Source organism: Idiotropiscis lumnitzeri, chromosome 13 (genome assembly GCF_059441095.1).
Source record: "Idiotropiscis lumnitzeri isolate Australia: NSW breed Sydney's pygmy pipehorse chromosome 13, RoL_Ilum_1.0, whole genome shotgun sequence".
Classification (NCBI taxonomy): domain Eukaryota; kingdom Metazoa; phylum Chordata; class Actinopteri; order Syngnathiformes; family Syngnathidae; genus Idiotropiscis; species Idiotropiscis lumnitzeri.
Genome location: NC_142403.1, coordinates 11,909,636 through 11,929,968, shown reverse-complemented (window position 1 = coordinate 11,929,968; position 20,333 = coordinate 11,909,636). Strand labels below are relative to the sequence as shown.

General features: G+C 43.2%; 1 protein-coding gene and 3 non-coding genes across 4 annotated transcripts; all 4 read right to left on the bottom strand.

Moving 5' to 3' along the window:
• Nucleotides 1-563: 563 nt before the first annotated feature.
• Nucleotides 564-779, bottom strand: LOC148324376 (small nucleolar RNA U3). The gene has a single exon (XR_015846413.1). It is a non-coding gene; the product is annotated as a small nucleolar RNA U3 (small nucleolar RNA).
• Nucleotides 780-1,195: 416 nt separating this feature from the next.
• Nucleotides 1,196-1,411, bottom strand: LOC148324375 (small nucleolar RNA U3). Its single transcript, XR_015846418.1, has one exon. It is a non-coding gene; the product is annotated as a small nucleolar RNA U3 (small nucleolar RNA).
• A 416-nt stretch (nt 1,412-1,827) lies between these two features.
• LOC148324374 (small nucleolar RNA U3) lies at nt 1,828-2,045 on the bottom strand. Its single transcript, XR_015846412.1, has one exon. It is a non-coding gene; the product is annotated as a small nucleolar RNA U3 (small nucleolar RNA).
• A 1,564-nt stretch (nt 2,046-3,609) lies between these two features.
• On the bottom strand, nt 3,610-20,189 carry sin3b (SIN3 transcription regulator family member B). Its single transcript, XM_088313630.1, has 19 exons — nt 19,614-20,189; nt 18,491-18,597; nt 18,160-18,313; nt 13,916-14,284; nt 13,629-13,784; nt 13,332-13,460; nt 13,162-13,251; nt 12,955-13,073; nt 11,900-12,113; nt 11,665-11,781; nt 10,514-10,752; nt 9,857-10,040; nt 8,269-9,196; nt 7,202-7,371; nt 6,952-7,125; nt 5,806-5,898; nt 5,636-5,730; nt 5,316-5,514; nt 3,610-4,739 (listed from the first exon to the last, which is right to left on the bottom strand). The coding sequence occupies exons 1-19, from the start codon at nt 19,734-19,736 to the stop codon at nt 4,503-4,505; spliced, it is 3,897 nt and encodes a 1,298-aa protein (XP_088169756.1). The 5' UTR covers nt 19,737-20,189; the 3' UTR covers nt 3,610-4,502.
• Between the last annotated feature and the right edge of the window lie 144 nt (nt 20,190-20,333).

The window sequence follows — 20,333 nt, the reverse complement described above, 5'->3', positions numbered from 1 at the left end:
CCATCTCCTGGTCATTCGGGGAAATGCTGTCGGTCAGAGCTTCCGGAAACCGCTACGAGATATGCATAGCGTATTTGGGATGTATCTGAAGGTATAATGTTGTTTAGATTTCAAACCTTGACTCAGGAGATTTAATCAAAATTATATATTTAAGGACTGTGCTTAAAATAATTTGTTAGGCAACATAATGCCGTTATGGGCAACGAATTTAAGAAGTATTAACCAAAATTATATATTTAAGGACTGTGCTTAAAATAATTTGTTAGGCAACATAATGCCGTTAGGGGCAACGAATTTAAGAAGTATTAACCAAAATTATATATTTAAGGACTGTGCTTAAAATAATTTGTTAGGCAACATAATGCCGTTATGGGCAACGAATTTAAGAAGTATTAACCAAAATTATATATTTAAGGACTGTGCTTAAAATAATTTGTTAGGCAACATAATACCGTTAGGAGCAACGAATTTAAGAAGTATTAACCGTGCTATTATCGCCCTAGAAGAGGAACAACAAGTGCCTTTCACAAGTAAATGACAGTTAATTTTACTTATTGTCACGAGCTACTCTGAACATACTCCCTCCATCATTACTCCATTAAGAAGTAGCGAACGGTCATCAATGGCAAAGAACACGTGATAAAAATCACAATTCAAAGCCCGCTTCACGCTCAGGAAGGAATATCTTCGCTCATCATCGTAGTCCGCGAGACCAATCACTTTAGAAAAACATTCCTCAAGTCAACGACTATAGAAATGATCCCTGAAAGTATAGTCTTAACTTTAAACTGATCGACGACGGCTAGTGGTCTGTGAGAGTACTACTTTTACTCAGAGGGCAACCTAGAAGGTAGGTCCCATGCGACACCCGCCGCACTCACGCAACTCAGTTGCCATCTCCTGGTCATTCGGGGAAATGCTGTCGGTCAGAGCTTCCGGAAACCGCTACGAGATTTGCATAGCGTATTCGGGATATATCTGAAGGTATAATGATGTTTATATTTCAAACCTTGACTCAAGAGATTTAATCAAAATGATATATTTAAGGACTGTGCTTAAAATAATTTGTTAGGCAACATAATGCCGTTAGGGGCAACGAATTTAAGAAGTATTAACTGTGCTATTATCGCCCTAGAAGAGGAACAACTATTGCCCTTCACAAGTAAATGACAGTTAATTTTACTTATTGTCACGAGCTACTCTGAACATACTCCCTCCATCATTACTCCATTATGAAGTAGCGAACGTTCATCAATGGCAAAGAACACGTGATAAAAATCACAATTCAAAGCCCGCTTCACGCTCAGGAAGGAATATCTTCGCTCATCATCGTAGTCCGCGAGACCAATCACCTTAGCAAAACATTCCTCAAGTCAACGACTATAGAAATGATCCCTGAAAGTATAGTCTTAATTTTAAACTGATCGACGACGGCTAATGGTCTGTGAGAGTACTACTTTTACTCAGAGGGCAACCTAGAAAGTAGGTCCCACGCAACACCCGCCGCACTGACGCAACTCAGTTGCCATTTCCTGGTCATTCGGGGAAATGCTGTCGGTCAGAGCTTCCGGAAACCGCTACGAGATTTGCATAGCGTATTTGGGATGTATCTGAAGGTATAATGTAGTATAAATTTCAAACCTTGACTCAAGAGATTTAATCAAAATGACATATTTAAGGACTGTGCTTAAAATGTTTGATAAGCAACATAATACTGTATGGAGAAACGAATTTAAGAAGTATTTTACTGTACTATTAGCGCCCTGGACGAGGAACAACAATCGTCCTTCATGAGTACATGACAGTTAATTTTACTTATTGTCACGAGCTACTCTGAACATATTCCCTCCGTCATTACTCCATTAAGAAGTAGCGAACGTTCATCAATGGCAAAGAACACGTGATAAAAAAATCACAATTCAAAGCCCGCTTCACGCTCAGGAAGGAATATCTTGGCTCATCATCGTAGTTCGCGAGACCAATCACTTTAGAAAAACATTCCTCAAGTCAACGACTATAGAAATGATCCCTGAAAGTATAGTCTTAACTTTAAGCTGATCGACGACAGGTAGTCATATGTGTAAGCACTACTTTTACTCAGAGGGCAATCTAGAAAACACTTTTGCCCAAATTAACTAAACCACGACTAATTAGAACAAAGTCTAGGAAATGTCAAGACAAATTTAATTTATACGATTTAACTTTGTTGAAATATAGGTTTATGTTACTAGTCTCAAAGTCCCACAATGCATTGCGCCAACAGTTTAGCTATTATTCGTTTTTAAAACGAAAACACGTATTTTTTATGAGACAATGTTAGGCTGAATTAAAACGAAAAAATTCATATAAAGGTTAACATGAATTTGTGAGCACCAGTGGTTTAATTTCGAGTTTATAAATGAAAGAAGCAAAACTAATGTACGTGTGTTAAAAAATTCCACCAGAAAGACGGAAAGTAGAAAGGTTCCGCAACCGTCAAGTACTGTATTACAAATGTTCTCGAAAATAAAATGTTCAGCACACCTAACTAAATGAGATAATTCAGACAACACAACCGTGTAACGCCCAAACGAAGATAAATGCTACTTTTAACGTCAAATCGGAGACCTACAGTGGAGTCCTGTGCTTTTTAAATTGAGCCACACCTCCAACTGCGCACTGCATTCGACTTGGTTGGAGTTTAACTTACAGTTACTTTCGCGGCCACTTGAGGACAGCATTTTGAAATTGGGTTTACAATAATGACCATTTAGTCTTTGCAAAGTTATATTGAATATTGTTAATGGACGAAAATAATGCAGTGCGTCCTCTTACGCGTAAGCAACAACAAGCTCAAGACGACGAATTAAAAGGATGATAGTACAATATTCAAACATACAGTTAAGTAATTATTTTAAGTAGCAAAGCTAGCATTAACACCTGTACTAAAAACCTCGCCTGCACGTGATGTACTATTAGTTTTACGCAGGTTGGTCGACAAATATCAACTCACCAATTCATGTCACACGGAAGAATAGCACACATTAACTCCGCATGAAAGCAAATTAAGAAGTTTCCAAATTGGTGAAGTCCATCATCTGATTGTCATTGCGCATGCGCTACGCAATTGCGTCCTGTTGTTAAACAAACCGAATTTAAGATTCATTTACCCAAGAGAAAAATAAATCCTTCACACTAAAAAGGACTTTAGTTTTTGTATTTGACTTTCCAATAACATATGGAAATAAAAATGAATATTTAAGTACTTATTTTCCTATTCTTGGATTTGTTCCAGATTTTGAGGACGTTTTGTGAGCATCAATTTTCTACACGGCTTGACTTCAATCTTCATCAAGGGTGAGCTTTAATTTATTGCAGTTGGTTTTGGACGAGAGTTCATCCTGGAGTGGTCACCCAAGCACGAGCACATCCATGGACAATTAACCAAACATGCATGTTTTTAGAATGTGGGAGGAAGCTCTTACAAGCACACGGAGAACAAACTCCACCACAGAATCAGTTGAGATTCCGACCCAGAACCTCAAGTAGCGACAAATATTAACCAATTCACCAATGTACTAAAGTTCTAGGTTGGCTTCATTAAAAAGTGCTTCGGACGTGTCCACCATCAACATCTAAGAAGGTCACAACTAAGTTGTTTATTTTATGATAACTGATACAGGATAAATGTTGTACATTCTATTTTAACACTGATATTTTTGCTTTTATTTTCAATGTCAGTATGCAAAACAAAAGAAAAGGGAACAAAAAAATCTGAGAACATAAAGAAAACATTCAGTGAAATAAAGATTATGTTACATAATTTCTTCAGTATTAAACCAATCAACTCGTAGGACTTCTTGTTTGCCTCGCTTATGACGCATTTAGCTACGATACAAAATGTGGGGCAAAGAAAATTAATGCAAACATCAAGAGTTGGCCAACAGCAAACACTATAAAGAATCACATGATCTTCAAATGGTGTAAATGCATACTGTATATAGAAAAAATACATATGCACATACTTGTCATCATGGGGTACAGGATACACAAACAAACATACACGCGTTTATAACATGATCTCCTTTGTAAAAACGCGCATTAAATCCACCAAGCAGAAGGCTATCTGGCTTTACAAGCTAAAAACTACACAAGACTTTCATTTAAAAAAAAAAAAAAAAGAAAAATGAACAGACATTCACATTTCTGAAACTATTTCCATTATGTGGTCAAGTCTTGTTGACTTTTAGTGCCAGATGATACTGCTGATGCTGAGTGAGAGGGTTTTTAAGAAGGTTGGTGGGGGGGTCTCGTGCCCCCCCCCCCGTGAGTCCACACTAGTTTAGGACTTTTTCTCCCGACATGCTCAGTCTGCACGAGCGAGTGAACATGTGGGTGAAGGTACACAAGTACTGCACTGTTTATTTAGTGTGAGGATGTTCATGCATGTAACCACGATCTCTGTGCGTGTGTGTGTGTGTGTGTGTGTGTGTGTGTCTGTATCTCCACATGAGTGTCCTCTCTTAAGGCGAGGCGGGGGCTTTGCTACCGCTGTAATGAACACGGTATCTGTTGACCGCCTGCCCCTTGAGCTCCGTGGACAGGCAGGTGGTCTTGCAGGGGATCATGTCCTCCTCGTCCTCTCCCATCAGCCACTTGTGCACACCACGCTCGGCAGAGGCCGTCACGTGCTCAGCCCGCCAGCCCCGGTGCCACTTGGCCAAGCGCTCATGCTGGTTTGCCGCCACTTGGTGCTGAGACTGAGACAGGAAAGACGGTTTCAAACAGTCAATCTCAAATAGGGTCGCAAAGCAGTCAGGATTTTTTGGGGCAGATTTCTGAGTCCAACAAATTGGTCCAAAATGTCTTATTTAGGTATGACAAATAACCAGAGCTGGGCACTTGACCCTTTTTTGCCGGACAGTCCCCCACCCTCCGGCCGCAATCTAGGTACCCATCCGGCCTCGACCCTCCAGCCTTGTTCATAAAATTGCCAGCCCTCGACCCCGTTCTGAATCCCCGCCCCCTCTAAGAAAAAAGCGTCCGTGCATGACACCGCCATGAGAGAGATGCTAACAGCAGAGGTTTATTTAAACATCATGTAACGCGCGCTTCCCATCTGCTACTCGGGCATCCCATTACAAGGGGAGAAATACCAAAATCCCCAAAACAATCATTAGCTGGCTAATTTACGATTCAGATTCGCAAACGTTTTTATGGCAATATTATGGTGGTAAGTCTTTTGTCAAACCGAAGTGAGTTAACATTTTGACTTCCCGTCTGTAGTATTGCCTCCCTTTTTGTAAGGGTATAAGAAAGAAGATGCTCCACCCTACCTTCCTGGCCTTGACCAGCGCTCCTCGACGGTACATGTAGTCTTCGGAGTTCATGACAAACACCATCTTGTGAGTGTTGAGCTTGAAACGGCAGTCCAGGCTGCCGGCGTTCTCCACGCCGAGTTGCCGGTGCCACTCTCGCCTACAGCGCATCGCCTCCACTTGGCGCACCTGCCAACGCCGGAAGCGACGGAGGTTCCTAAACAAGAGCAACACGAGTCAATCTTTTCCAACGCTGGAACAGGTACAAGCCAACACGAGATTTTGCCTGAAATGTAAAAGTATAAAAACGAACAAGTGCGAGAGTTGAACAAGCTTACCGTGGAAGAAAGACAGGTTTGAAAAAGTAGCCGTCTGCTTGTGAACACAGACTTGACTCAGTTCCGACAAACTGCTCCATGTAGCTGGACAAGCACTGAAACAAGATAAATGACATTATTTCATTGGGCCCAATCACACAACTTGATGTTACGCTATCTAATGTAATTACTTGAACATCCAAGGGGTCATCTGTCTGGGCCTCCTCGGTGTCCTGCAGCTCAACCGTCATAGTCACGTGACCCTTGTTTTGAATAAACATCACCTGATGAAATAAGAAGGCACATATCAAGCCATTTGCTACAATTTTATAAAAAGTGATTGAGCAAAAATCAAAGCCATTAAATGTTTCCCGGCAAATAAAGAACTACCGGTTCATCCATCCATTTTCTACACTACTTATTCTCATTAGCATCGCCGGCTGATTGCAGGTCAGCCCGGGAAAGCGACACACAAGTCAGAGGAGAGAAGATGCAAACGCCACAAAGGAAGGCCATAGCCCAGTACGTACCCTCAACACGAACTGACTGGACTAATAAAATTGGCCCCTTGCAGCTGAAGCCGGAGGGCAGCCACTGTTACTGACAACTGGTGTTTTTTTTTTTTCTTCAGCGCAGAAAACGGTTTTCAGGGCATCCCCGTATGGAGCCTCTCAAAGGAAGAGCTTCGATGTTCGCGTCAACCATTTAGAGTATGTTGTTTTAGTTTCAGGAATTGTGACTTACAGAAGATTCATTAGATTGTTCATGGGTCACGTATTTACTTCGTTGTATAAAGTTCATAAACCAGACAAGCATTCACTTTACTTCGATATTCATTTAAAAAAAAAAAAAAACTTGCTGCATTGAGAGATACTAAGGCCTGCACATAAATGCTAATGTAGAAATGATTACACCATTTTTTTTTCAGAGTGCAGAGTAGCATTCTCTACGTAGCAAAAATCATCTAAAGTGGCATAAGTGCATTGCATAGGTTGCTCATCTTCTGCTGTTCAGGCCAGGTCACTCGTTCACAAACGCTCAGCTTTGCAGATTTAATGGAGTAATCGCTCCACTGGATCAATAGCGGGACATAACCTGTCATCTCTTTTTGCCCCCCCCTCATGGGTTTTCTGCTGAACAATCTGCTCCAACGTGAAGCACAGCCTAAAAAAGTTTCTGTGTGCGGCAGTGAACTTCTCACTCACAAGCCAATGCTTAAAACGCCAAAGAAAAAAGAAAACAGGAAAAAGCTAAACTGCACTATCCACAAAAGTCATGACTTTAATGATGTGCTTTCACGCCTTCGTTAAATTGATTCAGTTCTGATGGGCACTGACCTTGAAACAGTTCTCCTCAGTCATGGCTCGCTCAGCCTTCCACTGGTAGCTCGTCTCCCAGGCGGCGCGCACGCACTGAGAAGAGAGATTCCCCCCGGCGGCCCCTCTTTTCCTCTCGGCCAGATATAGATCGACCACCTGCAGACACACCTCGTCGCTCACCAGGTGCTGGAGCTAGACCCGTGCAAAGAGTAAACGTTTAGCTGTGAGGCACATCACATGGTAGTGCAGCATGCGGGACTTTGCCTACCTGCCGGATGATATTGTGGATGACCTTGTCGATGGTGAAGCCGATGTAGGCGTGAATGGTGAACATCTCGCGCAGTGTGTCCTCATACTGAGTCGAGTCAAGGTTGCCATCCAGCAGGCTGCGCACCATGTCCAAGAAGGCCGGGTAGTACTCCTCTAACTCCACCTCACCTGCACGCACAAGCATGTATGTGACATGGACAAGTGTTAACATCGCCTTTAGTTTCAACCACGGAGCTGTGACATCGCCCTGTGTACGGTTGTTAGCAATACAAAGGAAGTCACGCTCATTTTTTTGCTTGGGTTTGATGGCAAGTATGAAAAATACTGAACATTTCAGCAAGGGCATTTTTGACATGGATGATGGAGTGTCCCGAAATTACAGTGACTGAGCGACAGAAGTGCTGTAGGGCAAAACAGTGGTACACTGCGCGTCAATCTAACAGAGGTCCTAGGTTCAAGTTGTGGCTCTGGTCCACCTGAAGACTAAAATGTTTGTTGGTGTGAATCGGACTGTGACTGGTTAACCATATTTGCACTACAATATGTATAATGTGAGCTGTTTGCCATACTTGGTTGAATATATTGGTTTTATTTTATTTATATTAGTTTCATACCACTACGTAACACACCCACAATAACACACAGATTGTTAAATTCATTCCTGCCAATCAGCTGTATTGAATTTTCTCAGATTGTCACCTAGATTGCACAAGGTGACAACATTGTGGCAGGTGTATTAGAATCGTCCATCCATTTTCTATTGCGTTTAGCCTCGGGGTGAGTTGGAGCCTGATCCAAATGACCAAGGCAAAAGTTGGGTACACTTTAAAACTGTTTGCCAGCCAATCAAAGAGCAAATATCGACAAACGAGCCATTAAGACAATTTGGAATTTTTCATTAATTTAACATGTTTTTAATATGTGAGGAAGTTGATTACCCTGCCACTCAAAAAAAAATAAAAGAAATGAAGTGGAAGCCAGTAAAGAAGTAGTAAAAAAAATAAAACCACATCACTGTGAAGACACCATCAACAGATCTACTTTTAAAAGACTCATCCAACTTACTTGGCTGTTTGAGACGCAGCTCCATTGCGAGGTCGCACGCCTTTTCCCGCCTCCCTTCGGCCACGAGCAGACGCTCCCTGCTCTGCTCGGCGCGGTGCTCCAGCAGCTGCCGCTCGGCCTGCCGATACACCCGCAGCAAGCGCGAGCACAGAGTCTGGTGCAGCCGCAGAAAGAAGTACCAGTTGTTGTTGACGAAGAACAGGTTGTAGACATCGTCCAGCTCCTTCTGGTGCTCTGCTTCGGGGTCACGCAGGTCCACCTTCTCGGCAGCGGCGCCCAAACTGGCCTCCAGAGGTGTGGATCCAGGCACAGATGTGGTGGTGGTGGTGGTCACAGTTTGGCTGGTGCTGCCGGGAGTGCTGCAAGTATCAGTGTCTGGCGGTTGGGACGGGCTGCAGCGCCTCCTTCTGGATTCATTGATTAGTTGCTGCTGGCTTTGGGCCGGGCCTTGACCTTGGGCTGGTTGAGGTTGAGACTGACTACTGGTTGCTGCTGCATCAGAAGTGTTAGCGTTCCCTACTGTTGTTATTGGTGGTGGCGGCGGCAGCGGCTGTGGTGGCGGCGGCGGCGGCGGCGCTGCTGCTGTTGTTGCCGTCGTCGTTGATGCTGCCCCGCTCGTCCCTCGCTCTCCTCCCTCCTCTGGCTCTGCCTCTTCGTCTGTCCAATCCTCCGTGTCGCTGAGCTCACCGCGGCGCGAGAAGAACAGGTCGGGGACGAAGTGCTGGATGATGCGCTTGATGTGGTCCTTGTCATCTTTGTGAATGGTGGGCTGGCGTTTGACATGGTAGATGATGAGTGCGGCGGCGTCCTCCAGGACCTGTTTGTCCTCATACGTAAACACCATATGAGGCTCGCTGGCCGACGACGGGCTGGAGCCATTGCGAGCCTGCTGGCCGACACCGCCCTCTTCCGTGCTCTGTTCCTGTCGCTATAACGCAAGTCCAAAGATGAGCTTAAAATGGGTTGTATCAACCGTCACAGAAATATTTTTCCCAAAATGAACATTTTGTGAAGCAGAAGTGTACGAAAAGAAAAGTTTATTTGCTTTTCGTATTCTCATCATTCAGCCTCAGTTCTTAATATTTTGGGATTTTTGATTCTTGAACATTATTTTTGGGTGCTACTACGGTCCACTTTGCTGTTGCAAAGAGAGAGAAAATAAAAGGCTCATTGTTTTCTTTTCTGTTCTGGGTATATTATGCAAAGATGAAGGAATTGGGCAGTCTCGAGGAATGTGAATCTCTGTCTGGTCAAACACACAGCAACTGGCTCAAAGGGTTTACAAAATTCAAAAATCACTGAGGCAAATTATGCTGATGAACTCTGAAAACAGACCAAGCTTGAAACATAACAACGCACATGTGTGAGTGGAAGTAATGCTTCATGTGTTATGCCTGTAACATAAAAAGCTCATCATTGAAGACACTGAACCAAAAAAAAAAGCAAAGGATTAATGAGCCAGATTTTGCTATTCTGACTAATGTATTAGTGATGCTGCTCTGCACACAAAATCATATACGTAACATTATTATGATACTGCGTCCAGATGCCGGTTGGCATGAGTAGTTGGGAAAAAAAAAGTGTTTACCTCATCGTAGACGCTCTCTATCTCATTGAGGAGACTCTTTGAGCGCAGAGCCTTCATGTCATTCTGTTTGAAGTTAACTCCTTGGTGGTCCAGGGACTTGAGGTAGGCCTTCTCATACTGCTCCCTCCAGATCTTGTTGAAACCCTGCTGGGCCTCTCTCCATTCCTCTTCCTTGGCTTTCAACCTGTGAACCGCCATGCACGTTCAATTGGAAACTCTTTAATTTGGTCATGTGAGCACCACTATGTTGTTGACTGCCATGGGAGCTTTCGCAATCCGTTCAGAAAGCAGCCTTTAAGTTGAAGCTTAACATACCGCTACCTATCTATATGCATAACACCCACGCAACAGCCATAAAATTAGGCGCACATGCCGAATCTAATGAGACTTCTATCAAACATTCCGCCTGTACTAAGGCGAAAAGACTCGTTTTTCGATCAAGTCTGTCCGAGATGTATTTAATTCAGTAACCTGTACAGTATATCACTGAGGCGGTAGTTTTGTGGTTTTCGAGTGTACTGCATCACAGAAGAACTGCGTCTTTTATTTAGATACGGTACATCAGAGGGCTATAAGAGAAGAGTCTAAGTAAGCACAATCGTGAATATTGTTCATTAATCCTGACAATTAAGAAGCGAAAAAAAAAAGAGCTCTGACCTCTTGAGCACCACAGGCACTGCCGTGGCAGGACTCCTCTTCAGCCCCTCGATGATCTCAGGAGCCTTGTCGCCATAGATCCGATACACGGCGCGCCGCTGGATGACCTCGGAGGTGCCGCCCAGGCAGTCATCTAGCCGGAAGCGATCCTGGTCCTCGGGCGAGAGACGCGACAGCTTCTTCTGGACGCTCTCGAGCACTCGGATAGTGGCCAGGTTGGTCTCGAGAACAACATCCAACTAATTGGGATGATTTTGAAATGGAAATATTTGTATTTAAGTTGCATTTCTTCAAAGTGCGATGCGTATGTATTTAAAAAAAAAAAGTGAGCATCTATGCATCCCAAAGTGAAAAACGTAATAGGATGGCTAATGTAGCAAAAGACATGCCAGCTTCCTGGCACTTGCGGCGCATTCTTTTTATTCAAAATGAAATGATAGGCATTACATTTATTTGAATAGGGTAATGTAAAATTAGTTTGACATGACAAAGTGTTGGGTATCATAGTCTGGAGTATATTGATGGTTTTAGTAATTAATGCATAATCATTATTGGGGCAATTTAAAAAAAAAAAATTGTTTTGCTGATCCTGTGACTTCTATATATTCAAATTAGAGTTCCGACTTGAACCCAAAATCTCCATTTCCTATTCATGTTGACAACAGGTAACGAATTCCGGTTGGATTCAAAACTTCCGCTTTTTTTTTTTTACTATAATTCTGTGTCGCATTGCGGCCAAAAGTAGAATCCTGGCAACTTATCGTACCTTTTGGTCATATAAACAGTAAATCCTTGTTGTGGCGAATGAAGCATGGTAAACTAGCGAGCTTGCAGGGGAGATGGTCTCTTTGTTTGTTTCGGTGGTAGGCAGCAGCAAACTTAACAACTTACTTCACACATTAGTTGCCGTGACTACGACTTCTTCCACTTTCTTTTGGCAATTGGCAAATACGTTTCGTGCTTTACCGCCACAACAGAGATTTATTATTGCTTTTTTTTTTTAATGGGGTGTCAATTCATCCCAGATTTTTGTGACTCGTGATAAGGGTTAGCTCCCTAAACATTGTCAATAAGCGCGCATGACGTCATTAGTTTACACTCTCCATAATCACTATAAAGGTTCGAGCAATTGACAAAGATTTATGGAGTACCTCAAATCTTTCATCCTCACAGCGATGCAGCTGCTCCTCATAAGGAGTCTTCTTGGAGCTGACAAAAGTAGAGTCCTCTGACCACGAGGGGAATGACACCCAGGTGTCATTTAACACCTAAACACATTGAGCAAAGCATTAGTGGCAGGGTTCGCTGTGCGGAGAATTGTTTGTTGTGCACCATGCAATTCGCTTTCAATGACGCACTAAGTGAATAGGAAATGGAAAGAAACACCTCTTTGCATAAGGCGGTGCGCCCGCTGCATTTAGGCTGCTGGTAGGTCTTGGGCAGCGCTCTGTAGCTGGAGCCCAGGCGTTTGCACGAGGCATAATCCACCTCCCTGCCTCCTCCTCCTTCCATGTAGCGATCAGACAGCCCCGACATGGCATGAGAGAGCTCTTTGTCTCCCAAAAAGGACTTGAACTGTGTGTACACTTCAGGAAACTTCCTGGAAAGCGTTTGGATTCAATCAGGAGTGACAAATATCGGGATTCCAGACACTGTTTACTTCTTTTTTTTTTTTACGTAATGCTATTAGGCTATTTACTGAAATAGGAGTAACATGCTACAAATATCATGTTGTCACATATTTCTTTTGACTATAATACAGTAATGCATTCCCAATACGTTTCTGTGACAGCTTTACAAACGCATGGTCCATGGCATTGGAAAACGCAATTGAAGAATTCACCATAACTGTGATCTTTAATTTGTGATTTGCTCCTCTCTAGTTTGTCTGTAATTGCTGACCTCTAACTCAGAGCTGCACTCCCATTATTTTAATACAGAGGATGCAAATCTAACAGGTAAGAACAATCTTTGTGTGATGCCAGGAAAACTCTCCATTGTCATAAAAGGCCCAGTAACACCAACCCATGAGCCATGTTTCTTTTAGCACTTTTACTTTTAAATAGATGCTCACAGAGCTTCGGGATAAACAGATGTGCTGTAAGTCAATGAGTGAAATCGTAGATTTTAATTTTCGGATTTGAGACTCACATGACCGTAGCTATTTGGGAAAAGAACCATTTCTAAATCTTTCACATCTTTGTAGAACACTTCATGTAGGAGGAGTCGCGATAAAGTTGCATTTTAGCATTTAAGATGTCGGACTTTAGAATCAGAATCAGAAATCCCTTTATTGTCATTGTACTCAAGTGTGCAACGAGATTAGAGAGCTCCCCTCTCCAGTGCAATACAACAATAATTCAGATAATTATCACACAATCTAACTAAATAATGTTAAAACAGATGAATGTCGTCATTTTGCATTTCCAACTTGGACTTACCCCAGGAAAGGAGTGACGAGTTGGAGTAGCTCAGCTCCTGATACCACCTCCTGGTTGAACAAGGCAATGCAACGCAGGAAGTTCTCATACACTTCCTGGCTTTTGAACAGGCGACGAACCTAAGGGACAAATCACATTGACAAGGAGGATATAGAAACTGTGCAATAACACGGCACTAATAATCGAAAAAGGGGAACGATTCGTCACCTTATCAAAGAAGGAGAACTCTCGCAAGACTCCATGTTTGCCAACCGAAGCGATGGACTGGTCTTTGGTGCAGGAATATTTCATTTTTTTCTTTAGGGGGGGAAAACAGTCACGTTGAAATACTTTATACGTTGACGTTAAACAAGTCGTGAAATAGTCCAGTGCACGACCTTGAGTAGTGGAGACATGTGCGGCAGGAGTATGGGTCTGGGCCTCTTTTTATTCTGTTTGATTATCAGGTCGTCATCCTCTGCTCTTTTCAGCTGCTCTTTCGCTCCTGTCAGCGAGTTCCCGGTGAACTATTGATAACACATTGAACCACGTGTCGTCAATGAAGTACAATAGATTCATATGAATGCTACGCGTTCAGCTCATTATTAAAAAGACAAGGTTATCAGCATGACATTTTGCAGAATAAGCGAGGGACCAAAAGGAGCCGACTCTTCTTTCGCTCCTTCTCTACTGACCAGCGATCTCTTGGCATCAGGCAAGAATTGACCAAACTCGGCCAGCAGGTCCTCTTGTCCCTTAAAAAGACTGGCAACTTTGGAAAAGACCTCATCTTCAGTCATCCCGCTGGTACCTCGACTGCCCCGGCTCTCCTTCACCTCCAGCTGCTCCTTCTGGAAGATGGAAGGCAGAAGAGCATTATCAAAATGGCCACCAGCCAGAGTGAAGGAGAGAAGGCCACAGCATAGCCATGGCGAGCAACTTAATCAGCATAGTGCAGTGCAGCTTTCAAACAAAACAGTACCTGATAAGTGTGAAGAATCTCGAGGAAGGCTCTGTAGATCTCTGGGTGGTCCAAAAAGCGGTTTTTGATCTTGTTCACATAGCTGATGGCACTGTCGAACTCCACAGGGCTGGTCTCTGAGGCGGGCGGGGACACGGACGAGCTGGCGGCCTGATTCTGACTCTCTCTGCTTGTCAAGGGGAGGGACAGTCTGCTGGGATTTTCTGGGGGACCGGCTGTTGAAGTTGACGAAGATAGGGACTCGGCTGGGGCCGATTTGGAGTCACCGGCGTGGGCCGGTCCCGCTTCAGAGGTGGTCGCGGACGCGGCACCTGAAGTCGATGTCACAGTGGAGGTGGTGACGATCTTCCCCTGTTGGCCGGGCGACACCTGAATAGATGATAAATTAAAGTATGAGTGCTCTGATAGAATATTACACCCATCTTTTACAAAAGTAGCAGTCAGTGACAGATTGCCCAGATAGTGGACACAATTTGAACCATGTCATTTTAACACCTGAGATACTACCTGCCCAAATGTGTTTGTGTATTCACGTGTACAATGAAGCAAACACCAATGTGGTGTTATTATGGTGGCAGATAAACAGCCCGATCACGTGATTGAGTCTCAACATTTAGCTTTACTGTTTTGTTTAGGTCCTTGTAGCGTACTTTTTAACTGCGGTTGTTCTCCTAACTGAACAAAAATCTCTAAAAAGCCACTTGACACCGCCAGTGCAGCTTTACCACAGCAAACTGGTGCATTGAGCAGCTCAAGAGCCCAAAATGTCCTTCACAAATCAAAAGGAGACCACACAGGACATGACAGAGAATATTGCATCTTTACGCCAGCAAATGTTTGCTGGAATAAATCGAGAAAAATTAACTGTGTGTGTTCACAGCCTGTTGGATTGTACAAAGCCCACTTGGAGTGTTTGCATTTGAAAATCCCACTGCAAATCTGATGTGAAATTTCGGAACATAATGGTTTATTTATTTACAGCAAATACTCAGGGTTCATTGATTGAAGGCTGTGAAAATGCAATTAATGTTAGAATATGCTAAAAAAAAAAAAAAAAAAAAAAAAAAGACAAACGTGTGCAGCTGCATGCATTTGAAGGAATACATAAATCAAAGAAAATGAGTTTTAGACCTATGACAAAAAGGGAGGATGAAGAAAATATGTCTTGTTGTAGGCAAGGAGCATATTGAACACAATGATGCTTTGTAAAATCGGTTATAAAATCTACATCTGTTTGAATACTGTCTATTTTCTTCTTTTTTTTTTTTAAGTCTTTCATTGAGAATTCTCTTGTTTGCCAATGACATGTATTGAGACAGATATTCTGATTTCAAAGGTAAGCTTTCTGGGTAATCCACAAATAACATCATGTTCATTTATATTTTATATATTCATAAAATGTTACTTTTTATAACGTATTACAACCTCTTTCACTCACTTCTTCCATTCTATAAGTCTTCGGGTCAATATCATTGCATGCAACTGCAACATGTGACAGGCTGAGATTGCCGTGGATGTCTGGTGAGATTTTTAAATTGTCAAAACATTTGACACGACAGTCACAGCGTGGATGACAAACTTATTCGGCGTTAATTAGAAAAGGGTGCATGCGACTAAACGTGACTTTTCTAAAGCGGGTGGAGCGACTTGGAGGCAGTGTGTCGAGTGATGGCAAGCACTGCATCTCATACTTGCTGCTTACAAATCTTCTAAAGCTGAGCCATGTGTTTAATTTACCTACAATGCCATCCGTAGCATTTCTTTTTATAATGCCTGCCCGGTCAGTGTTCATGTTTCATTTGCAGAAAATTTTGACAGGATGTGAGAAACGCGACGGAGCCCACCCGAACGCGACAAACGCAAAGGCAACCGACCATCCATACACAGTCCGTGAAAAAGAGAGTAAAAGTTGAATACAGACACATAAAACCAAAAAATGGCCAGAATCCCATGCACACTATGTTTCAGAAAAACACCAAGAACATACAGTGGAAGGAAACGGTATGTGAACAGTTTGGAATTTTGGATTTTGCAAACATTAAATTGGTCATAAACTGTACCGGTGGTCTGATCTTCATTGAAAACGCAAAAATGAGTTACACAGTCTTCTTAAACAAACACCACACTAACAATTATACATTTTTATATGTTTATTGACTAAACATTCAGAGGACAGGGAGGAAAAGGTAAAAAAAAAAAAGTAATAATCATTGGATTGAATACTGTAATAAATCCGGTCCTTTAGCAGCAAAAGGCTGCAACCAAAGCAAACCATTTTCACTTGCTGCAGATCAGACATACACAACGAACAGGATACATTTTGGACCATTGCGCTTTACAAAACGGTAAGATTCCAAGAATTTCGGGTTTGAACAGCTCTCTTGAGGTCATCTCACACGGACTGCGGTCGGGATTTTGACTGGCCCACTCCACAACATAGCGTACTGCAGAGCATTTGCTTCCTCTGAAGCTATTCTGCTCTTGATCTGTCCTGTTACAACACCCATCCTCTTTGGACCTTCAACTGTTGGGCAGAAAGCCTCAAATTCTTCTGCAAAATATCTTGATGATCTTATGAATTGATGTTTCTGTTGACGGCAGTAAGCCTTCAGACTCTGCGTGAGCAAAGCATGTCGGAACCATGACGCGGCCACCACCATGCTCCACAGCTGGCATAACGTTTCGATGTTGGTGTGCTGTGCCGTTTTCCCTCCACATTGTGCGTTCCTCCCAAATATTTAACTTCGGTTTCATCTGTCCACAGGATATTTTGCCAGTGGAACATCCAAGATGTGTTCTTTCGTAAACTTCAAACATGCTGCAATATTTTGCAGACAGCAACAGTTTCCTCTTTAGTGTTCTCCCATGAAACTTGCACTTGTTTAACAATTTCCAAGGCCAGGAACACGCACACACACACAAAAAAAATTGGACGGCTTTTGTCCTGATTTTGACCCTTTCCGAAAAAAAAAAGACATAAAATGCCCAACTATTTTGTATGTTGTGCAGATGCTTATTTCTGAGGTGTGATTGGAGTGAATTTGTCCCAATAAGAGGATCCAAAACAAGATGGGACGATAATCTTAAATGTAAAGTGTTCAATATAAACAAATCAAGAACCTTCTTGTGTGTGGGGAAAGCCGACTACTCTCGAGCGAGTTGACTCAATTGGACTGTGACTTAAATGAAATGTAGCCAATCAAAGAAGCGCCCTGACTAACAAACACCATCATTTATTTATTTATTTATTTATTTAAATAAAAGTTGGTTCCCCCGATGGCAGGAAGCATTTTCAAATGCAAGTATTTTCTGTCTGACATAGCCATCTTAGAACACTCCTCTCTCCGGTCCTCTAGAGAAACACTTAGCAACCATGGAAGTCTGTGCCCGTCCTGATCTTTGTGTTCGGAAGATAGATTTTAAAAAAATGAAGATTTGGAAAAATCTTTGTGCGGGGAGCAGGTCAAAGTCTTCAGCGGACTCTCTTGGTTTTTTGGGGGGTTTGTGGGTTTTTTTTTTTTTTTTTATCTGATTGAGCATTCTGCACAGTGCTCTTGCAATCATCCTTACAGGACGACCACACCGTGAAAAAGAAGCAAGAGTCATGTAGTTTCTCCATTTCGACCAATCTTGGACTGATGAACATCAAGACTTTGAGATACTGGGTAACTTTTTTCAACTTCATAAAAGTTCACAGCTTTTTTGACATCGTATCTTTCAATGGTAGAAAAGAGGCGCAGCGCTGCCAGCCGGGACCTGAGTGTAGAGTTTATGACCAAAGACTCAGAGTCCATGTCACTGATGCTGGATTGGTACATTTGCTTGATTTACTTGCAGGTCGTGTGGGTTCAGTTTCCAATCGGTGACAACGTGAATTTGAGTGTGAATGAATGATTATCTGTCTCTACATGTGACCCGTGACTGACTGGCAACAACATTCGGGAGACTATTTGCATGATGCCAACTGGGATGGGCCCCAGATCCCTGCAACACTGAAGAGGATACGGAAGAGTCAGCCCTTTTTCTAATCATGTACGTTGGCATTTAAAGAGAGAAAATATCCTCAAAGAGGTTTTTAGTGATTTAACCTAGTATAGGAAAAGCATGGATGGAGGCACTCACTACCCGCACAACTTGTGTATACGGCGATAGTCACAGTCCCGCTGACGTGGCCACACATTTAATTACAGCCTCTGGAACGACACTTTACCTGGAATACAGTGTGAAAGCGGCTACTGACTCACCTGTGTGGAGAAAGGTGACTGAAGGAAGGCAATTCCATTCTTTGGGACCTCTATCCGATAACCAGGTGGGAGGAAGGCGTTGAAGCCCAATACTAAGTCAGGGTGTCCATGGAAAAGTTGTGACACTCGGTTTATTACACCCGGAGTGTCAATGCTGAAGAAGAGAACAAAGGGGATTAAAAAAAAAAAAACAATCAAATTAGTGATTACAAATTTGCTTTATTTTTGGTTACTCATTGGAAGCATTGCAATAAAGCCCTGCAGACAAACATCACAAACCCAAGCATTTGCATGTTAAGTGGATGCAGAGCAATGGATAGATGGGAAATACCTCTGTGACTTGAACTCTTTCATGATGTCGAGAAACTTGTTGTATATGCCAGGGTCGTTTGCAAAACGTATTTTAACCTGGTCCAAGTACGACAAGGCATCTTCAACCTGCAACACACGTCGAGAACATTTGGAGCATTAAACACACTACAGAAGCATTTTTGCATGGTCAAATAACGAAGCAGGATGCTGAATCAGCTCTGCTGCAGCTTCAACAGCGTACGCTTTATATGTAGCTCAATAAGCAAAACACACACAAACGCACAGCGGAATTTCCTCAATGGTACGGCATACATTGTCATTGTCCAATCTGAAATCTCAATCAACAAATACTCAAGTAAACAGCTGTACGCGGTGTTCAGCTCAAGTAAATAAATAAATAAATGGATGAATGCGTGGCTACCAAAACACGCCAGGAGGCTTTTGTTCACTGCTTCGTGTCTTTCTTTATTCGCTACGAGCAAGTTTGGGATTAGGTTACGATGAAATAGTGTATGTTCGCACAAAGCATTGTCAGATATCTTCTCAGGGCTACTCGCGTTAGCATTAGCCAGTCAAATGACGATAATAACTCCTCGAACACCGACACACGCATGCACATTTTTGACACTCGAGGTTTATTCGTCGCCCATTTTAACCACCTCACGACGGGGAGAAATTGCGAACACTGCAACACGAATAAACGTGTTAAGAAGCCGCTAATCAAGTGGAGTAGCCTCTCTCGGCTAGCCTGACTGACGTCCTCCACTTTGTTCAGGATGGCTGAAAAGGAGAACGAGGAGGAACTTCCCACAAGCGAGCTTTTTTTTCGAGTTCACATTTGCTCTCCGTGGCCGCCAATGACATCGTGTAATAAGAAAGTAGCGCAAACTGTGTCGCTCGACTGTCACTTGTGACGCCCGCTCATACAAAATACACTTCCCACATTTAAGATGAAATCTCAATGTTGTGCTGTTGAGAAATGAATTACTTTTCATAGGCCAGTGAGCTCCGCGGCTTTGGCCAACAACGCTTTCACTCGTTTCGACGTTCCGTGCTTCAAACAAGGCAAGCCCGGTGTAATAAAACAAAATGGTTGTGACTCTGAGGGGACTTTTCCTCCCCCTTTGCTGTTGTCTTCTTACCTTGAGCTTCTGGAAGTGCTGCTGCTGCTGCTGCTGCTGCACTTGCTTTTGTGTTATAACGAAAGGCTTGTCTTGAATTTGGTTGATTTGTTTCGCCGTGCTGTGCGCCTGGATCTTCGCCATGAGCCCGGCGAAGGGAGGCTGCGGGAGCCCAACTTGCGAGGGAAGCTTCGGTGTCGCTTCGGCGGGTTGGCTAGCCGACAAAGCGTCCTCTCGGTCGGGGAGCCAGCCTGCCACCAGTGAGCCAGCGAGCAAAGCAGCCCTACTTTGCCTGGCTCCGACAGTCTCGCTCGACACGGCGCTAACGGACGGAAAATCCAGCCGAGCGGAGGCAGATGACAGACAGGTTGCTGCGACTCAAACACACTTTAGCGAAACATCGTCGAATTGAACGAGCGGACTCAAGTCAGGCTGCATCTGAGGAGGGGGGAAGGAAAAAACGATGAGGGACAATGGTTGCCGTTTATCGGGTTTAAACTAACTATAGCCTGTCTCTTTAAATTCGGCGGCAGCGCCGTTTCTCGGCGTCCGGAAGCCAGAGTCGAGTGAGAGAAAAAAGGGAGTGAAGAATTGCAGTGCGCATGCGCCACTATGGGAGGAGCTCAATTCTCAAGAATGAGAAAACTCCACTCCCCCTACACTGCTACAAAGGCGCTGTGTCGCTTCATGAGAAATCACAGCGTACGCATCACATTTACAACCAAAGACAAGTTTAACAAC

Bases quoted from the DNA above. Each gene is read 5' to 3' on its own strand.
- sin3b (XM_088313630.1), bottom strand. From the start codon at position 19,736: ATGGCGAAGATCCAGGCGCACAGCACGGCGAAACAAATCAACCAAATT. The intron at 13,074-13,161 runs GTGACGAATCGT...TTTGTCCCTTAG, and splicing joins AGTTCTCCTTCTTTGATAAG to GTTCGTCGCCTGTTCAAAAG. The intron at 10,041-10,513 runs GTCAGAGCTCTT...GGCGGTTCACAG, and splicing joins GTGCCTGTGGTGCTCAAGAG to GTTGAAAGCCAAGGAAGAGG.